The 7,212-nt window shown below is 35.2% G+C and overlaps 1 protein-coding gene and 1 long non-coding RNA gene across 2 annotated transcripts; one reads left to right on the top strand and one right to left on the bottom strand.

Annotated features, from left to right (window-relative positions):
* The first annotated feature begins 206 nt into the window (after positions 1-206).
* LOC133871428 (putative UPF0481 protein At3g02645) lies at positions 207-1,607 on the top strand. Its single transcript, XM_062308884.1, has one exon. The coding sequence runs from the start codon at positions 207-209 to the stop codon at positions 1,605-1,607; it is 1,401 nt and encodes a 466-aa protein (XP_062164868.1).
* A 196-nt stretch (positions 1,608-1,803) lies between these two features.
* LOC133871391 (uncharacterized) lies at positions 1,804-4,233 on the bottom strand. The gene is made up of 2 exons (XR_009900853.1): positions 3,711-4,233; positions 1,804-2,094 (listed from the first exon to the last, which is right to left on the bottom strand). It is a non-coding gene; the product is annotated as an uncharacterized LOC133871391 (long non-coding RNA).
* Between the last annotated feature and the right edge of the window lie 2,979 nt (positions 4,234-7,212).

A 7,212-nucleotide genomic window follows, 5' to 3' on the forward strand; every position in this document is an offset into this window, starting at 1 on the left:
TATTGTTAAGCTGCCTAGGTGCTTTAGTCTTTTGGTGTAGGCATGATATTGATAATATTTTTATAGACACATTATGTTAATTGCCGATGCAATGATTTTGTTCTTTCTCTCCTTGTTTTTTAGTTATTTGTTTACTTATTATTTTTTTTTTGGGTAAACAAAAAAGAGAATCAATTACTTGTTTGTTCAGTGGTTTGATCAGAAAAATGGAATTTGTTGACAGAGAAAGAAAGCAAATTATGAGCAATATTCATTTAATCGACATAATCGACATAGAAGACGCATTGGTAGATTCAATGGGAAAGGATTTGCAAAGCTTATGGCCTTTATCCACTAAATGTGTTATTTATAAAGTTTCTGAGCGACTACGCCGTGTCAAGGAAAGTGCCTACACACCTAAGGTAGTCTCCATTGGCCCACTTCATCATGGTGGTCATCAAGGATTAAGAGCCATGGAAGAACATAAATTGAGGTACCTCAAAGATTTTATTGACCGGACAGGCGAAAGCTTGAAGTTTTTTGTTGACTTTGTAAGGAAGAATGAAGCAAAACTTCGTAGTTGTTATGCAGAAACCATTCAGTTTAGCGTTGATGAATTTGTCAAAATGATTCTGGTGGACGCCGCCTTTATCGTCGAGGTCTTGCTCAAGTCGTCTGACCGTAAACTGCTAGATGAAAATGATCGGATATTTAATGAACTGTGGCTGATAAAGGACATATGGACCGACATGCTTCTGCTTGAAAATCAGCTTCCATTCTTCATTCTTGAGGATCTTTTCGAAAAATACAACAAAGAAGTCCTGTCGGAATATCCAACACTCGTTCAGCTTATAGAATACTTTTTCAAATTCAGAATGGAATCGCCGGGAATAGAAGACAGATGGGAAGAGTTCTCTTCTGGTGATTTCAAAATTAAACATTTTGTTGATCTCCTACGACACGTGCAATTAAAGCCTGTTAAGGAGCATCAAATGAAACTGAAAAAACTAACCATGCCCAATGTGACAGAGCTACACGAGGCTGGAGTCAGGTTTCAGGTATCGAGAAGCGAAAATCTAATTGACATAAAATTTGACAAAAAGAACGGGATACTGGAAATCCCAAGTTTCATTTTCAGTGCTGAAACAGAACTCATAATCCGAAATTCGCTGGCCTTTGAGCAACACCATTACAGTGAGAACTACATCAATGATTATGTTATCCTTATGAATCAGCTTTTTGAAACTCCCATGGATATAGAGTTGCTGGTGAAGGAGGGAATTGTTGAGAATAGGTTTAACAACACCAGAGAAGGGTCAGATTTTCTTTACAAACTTGCAGGTGGGGCTATTTTGGACCAGTATGACTTCTATTTTGCTAGTCTTTATGAAGAGCTGAACTCTTTCTACATAATCCCATGGCACAAGTACTGGAAGGTAACATTGCACAGGTGGAATGCGAAATTGTACAAGTGGAATAAGAAATTGCACAGGTGGAAGGAAGACTTGAAAGAAAAATATTTCACATCACCATGGGCCGCCATTTCGATTTTTGCAGCTATTTTTCTGTTTATACTTACTATCATACAAACGGTATGTTCTGTTATGCAGTCTGGGAAGGCAAAATGAACTCTCTGTATATTTCACCACTCCAAGGTAGTGAAAATCTCTGTGACGCCCCTTTTTACAAAAAGACGTAAGTGAAAATTTTTGATTTTCACGTAACATTGCGACACAATCATAACATTACGACACAATCAGAGTTGAGATTTGACAGCAAAATATATTTTTCTTTTAAAGACTTAGGAATATAACACATCAGAGCTGACTAAAATACCTCTAGATATTTATCCGAAGATATTTAATTTTCTTTTTGTTAATTACATCAAAACATGTGTCACAAACGACACTCGAACATACATGAAAACTCTATCCCATACGAACATTTTTCTAAGCATATTACATATAAAAGAATGTGAACACAAATGATTACAACCAAATACAATCAGCTATATAAACGTTGGCTTGAAATCTTTAAAGCTAGCATAATCAAATCCATCGTCTTTTGAACCTGCACCAACAAATATGTGATTGTGGATGTTACCACAACCCCATACTATAATCAAGTAAGTTAACTGCCTTCAATAATATAATGAAATACTAATTTATTTAACAATACACAATGCAACAATATGATGTAATAACATATTCATATGCACAGTCTTATTTATAGATGCCGTGAGACTTTAACTTATAATATGATTTTATCATTTATAGATGCCATGAGACTTTAACTCATAATACAGTCTTATCATATATTGGTGTCGTTGGTCTTTTACCATCTCCAGTCTTATCATCTATTGGTGATTGGTGCCTTGGGACTAAACTCTCGGTCTTTGCCTTGGGACATTAACCCTTGGTCTACATGATTGGTTAGTGACTTGGGACTTAAACCCTTGGTCTTTCTTGCTAACAGGTTCATAATTCATTACAGTAAAATATGCAATGTTCCAAACTAATTGTATACAATTAAATAAAGCAAAAATTTCAATATTAGGGAACCCAGTATCACTCTCAGCAAGTATGTTAATATCTACAGCCCTTTGGTGCAGCCTCTTAGTTCATCATCAGCAATAATTACATATACGTACATAAAATATTAACATCATCACTTATGAATCCTAATTATATACATGTAGATACAATTATCGTTTTACTTGTAAAATCATTCACATTCGTTATCATGACTTTAAGGAACTTAATATCATCGCTATGATTTTAATCAAAGGGACCAAATACGATAAACATGTTCCTAATCTGGTCATTAATATCCAATAACAAACACTCATATATATTTTCTCATAAATCACAAAACTCATCCAATAATACTCATCCCTTTTTCTCTCAAAAGAACCATTTTAAAAACACCAATTTTTCTTCCCAGAATCTCATATTATATTTCCACCATAATCGGTCCCTATTCCAAATCAAAGCCCAGTCAGCATTAACGAGCATAAAATCACCCATTTAAAACTTATTAATCTTTAATAACAAATTATCTCAAACAGACCGCAGAAAGCTCAACTCAAATGATATCTCAACCGAATCTGCAGGAAAAGAATTCACAGTAAAACAAAACACCCAATTCTCATAATCAATTCGGTCATCAATTCATCAAGACTGTAAACACTAAGATTTCACCTAAAATCAAACTCTAAGAGGTTAAGAACCTAATACCCATTCAGCCCTATAAACACCACAAACCATCCAGCCGTTCACAAATACCTCAAGAGAAAACAACTCAATCGGCCTAATAGTAAAACACCTCATACCACAATTATCAACCAAAATCAACACACGGCCGAAACCTCCCACGGCCAAAACAGGGGAATCGGTCCAACCCACCAAAACACAAGACACGGCTCAGCCGAGACACACGCAAGGAAATCACAACACCATCAACAACCGAACACCATCAACAACCGAACACAAACCAAACGCACACCCAAAACCGAACAATACTCGGTCAAAATCAGCACACACACACAACCGGCCGATCAAGAAACCCATATACCAGAATACACAAACACACACACTCACGTAATCGGCAAACAACAGGGGTTCACATATCCAGCCAAAGCAGGGGAAAAAACACCCACAATCGGTCAAGAACAACCGGCTTCAAGATCAATAATAAACCTGTAATCGAACTAAAACACAAGGTTTACTCACTTTGGAGATTTCCAGAAAATCCACCGAGAAAGATGGTGAATTTGGTCACGTGATGCTTTTCTACGCCACTCGCCGGAAACCCACCGGAAATCGCGCCCTTAGCTTCGCCGGCGTCGACACATCGGCGATCGGCCGGAAATCGTGCCTTCGATCGTCTCTGGGTCCATCACCGACTCACGGGTCTCTCGGGTTAGTCGGGTCTTCTCCGGTTCTCCCTCTCTGTTCTCCCGATCTCTCAGGTCTCACTCTCGGTCTCTCTGTGTTGGCTGGTTGAGGGAAGAACAAGGAGAACATGAGGAAAAGAAGGAAGAAGCAGGAAGTTTCTCTCGGTTTCCCTTTCCATTTCTCTAAATCTCAAGGTCTCTTACTCTATCTTCGATTCTGATCTGACTGTGATTTTAAGAGCTACATTAATTGTGAGGATAAAAGAAAGACAAGGATGATGTGTAGCATTATTTGTGATTTTAAGAGCTACATCAATTATAAAGATAAAAGAAAGACAGAGATGATGTGTAGTATTACTTATCCCATACAAGAGAGCAAGAAAAGGAGAAAAGGACAAGAAAGTAGGAAAAAGAAGCTGTGCTTGTGAGGAAAAATGATTTGTGGAACCGTTCCTATCGCTCTCTTTTTTATTTTTTAATCAAAAAATAAATAAAAATTTATCCTCTGATGATCACATCAGCAAACATTTTTATTTTTTTTATTAAAATATCAAAAAGATGGTGATGGAAATGGAAAACCGTCTCTAATGTATCAGCTCTCGCGTGTGAGAAGAAAACAAGAAGAACAGGGAATGAGGTTTACTGAAGAGAGGACGATCGGTTTTATTGAAAAGTAACCACAAATATTTTGTTTGTAAACTTACGGGTTAAGTTAATGTGTTGTAAAATCCAATAAAATAACAAGAAAAGATAATAATATTGTAATATGTGAAATTAGTTTTTAAGGAACTATGTATGATTTTTCTCTATTATTGTGTGTTTTTACATACAAGTCAATACTCTCTTTTATAGACATGAAATCATAATGTGAGGTTAAGAAATATGAAATGGTAGTACATGAATTAAAATTCTACATGAATGTTATGGAATTTTAAAAGATGACATGAATGTGTAGAATTCCAAGAGATGGAACTAAATGGTTATCTCCCAAATGCATGAATGCATTCATAACATTCTCCCTGAGATGACCAAACACTAAGAATATGCCTTGTTAAAACCTTGTCAAGGAAAACCCAATAGAAAAAAACATGTGGGGAAAGAAAAAGAGTACATTATTCTTGTGTGCCGCCATATGCTTTAGAACTACCTCATTAAAACCTTGCAAAGGAAAACCCAATGGGAAAAACCTTAGCCAAGGAAAAAGAATACAATTCTCATAATCTTTTTACTCCATCTCATTAGCATGACAAACTTCAATTGTTTATAATGAAAGATCCTTGAGTCGTCGCATTCCAATGTTATTTACTAGTTCTTAAATGTTACAGTTGGTAATGTTTTGGTAAATAAATCTGTCAAATTGTCACTTGATCGTATCTGCTTCAATATCATCACTCTTCTGGAGTTCATGTGTATAAAAGAATTTCGGTGAAATGTATTTTGTTCTATCAGCTTTAATATATCTTCCTCTAATCTGTGTGATACAAGCATCATTATCTTCATATAATATTGTCAGATTATCTTTGATTGTGGATAAACCACACTTTTCTCGAATGTGTTGAATTACTAATCTTAGCCATATGCATTCTCGACTTGCTTCATGAATTGCAATAATTTTTGAGTGATTTGAAAAAGTAGTAACAAGTGTTTGTTGGACAGATCTCCATGAAACAACAGTACTTCTACATGTAAATAGATATCCTGTTTGAGATCTACCTTTATGCGGATCAGAAAGAAAACCCGCATCTACATATCCAATTAACTATAAATTTGAACATTTTGGATAAAATAATCACATGTCAACTGTTCCACGAATATAACGTAAAACATGTTTAACCTCATTTCAATGCCTTCGAATTGGTATGCTATATCAAGTCGTGTGCAATTTTTAAGATACATTAGAGCACAAAGTGCACTAAGATATGGTACTTTAGGACCAAAAATTTCTTCGTCATCTTCTCGAGAGAGAAAATGGTCTTTTTTTCACATCAAGTGATTGAACAACCATTGAAGTGCTCAAAGGATGAGCTTTCTCCATGTAAAAGTACTTTAGGACTTTTATGTGTATGTTGATTAATGAACAAGAATTCTATTTGAAAAATGTTTATTCTGTAAGCCAAGATAAAATTTTGTCTTTCCAAAATATTTCATCTCAAACTCATTTTTTTAAATAAGTGACAGTTTTTGTAAGCTCTTTTGAAGTTTCAACAAGATTTAAATTATCTACATAAACTGCAATGATAGCAAATAAAGATTTTGATTTCTTAATGAAAACGCATAAACAAATTTTATTATTCTCAAATCCTTTTTTCAATAAATATTCACTAAGACCATTGTACCACATGCGTCTAGATTGCTTTAACCCTTATAAAGATCTTTATAGCTAGTTAGAATAAATACTTCAGGATTTTGAATTATACGCTTCAGACATTTTGTATCCTTTAAGGATTTACGTGTATATATCATTATCAAGTGATCCATATAAATATGCTGTAATCACATCCATTAAACACATATCCAAACTTTCTGTAACTACCAAACTAATAAAAAATCTAAATGTAATTGCATCCACTATAATGGAATATGTTTCTACATAATCAATACCATGTTTCTGCAGAAAACCTTGTTCAACAAGTCTTGCTTTGTATCTCACAATTTCATTTTTCTCGTTACTTTTTCGTACAAATACCCACTTGTATCCAATAGGCTATACACCTTCAGGTGTTTGGATCACAGGTTCAAATACTTCACGTTTTGCTAGTGAGTACAATTCTGCCTGAATTACTTCCTTCCACATTGGCCAATCATTTCTACGTCGACATTCTTCGACGGATTGTGGTTCAATATCATCATTACTTCTAGAATTGTCAAATGCAACTTAAAATGAAAATATGATGTTGACAACAGTTTTGTTTCTATCCAATATTTCTCATGTACTTATATAATTTATTGAGATCTCATTATTTCAGGTGCCTGTCCCTCTTCAAGGGGTAACTCTTTAGAAGATTCCTCTTCAAGTAGTTCCTCTTTGGGGGATTCATTTCCAGAAGAATTTTGTACAGAAAGTTTGGATGGATCAATTTTTGTTGCCTGTTTTGTGGGTAAGGCCTCTTCAGGAGCGCCGATTTCATTTCCTTGTACTTTTCTCTTCCGGGGAATCTTATCCTTTGCACCGATTGGTTTTCCATGCTTTAGGTGTGCCTTAGACTTAGTTGCTGCTGTATTAATTGATTGTCCTACAGGGACCTCTATCTTAGCTGGAGTATTAGCAGTTGGAATGTAAGACTTAACTATTTTCTTGTTGTCAATAAATGAATCCGGCAATTGATTTGCAGCACTCT

Source organism: Alnus glutinosa, chromosome 6 (genome assembly GCF_958979055.1).
Source record: "Alnus glutinosa chromosome 6, dhAlnGlut1.1, whole genome shotgun sequence".
Classification (NCBI taxonomy): Eukaryota; Viridiplantae; Streptophyta; class Magnoliopsida; order Fagales; family Betulaceae; genus Alnus; species Alnus glutinosa.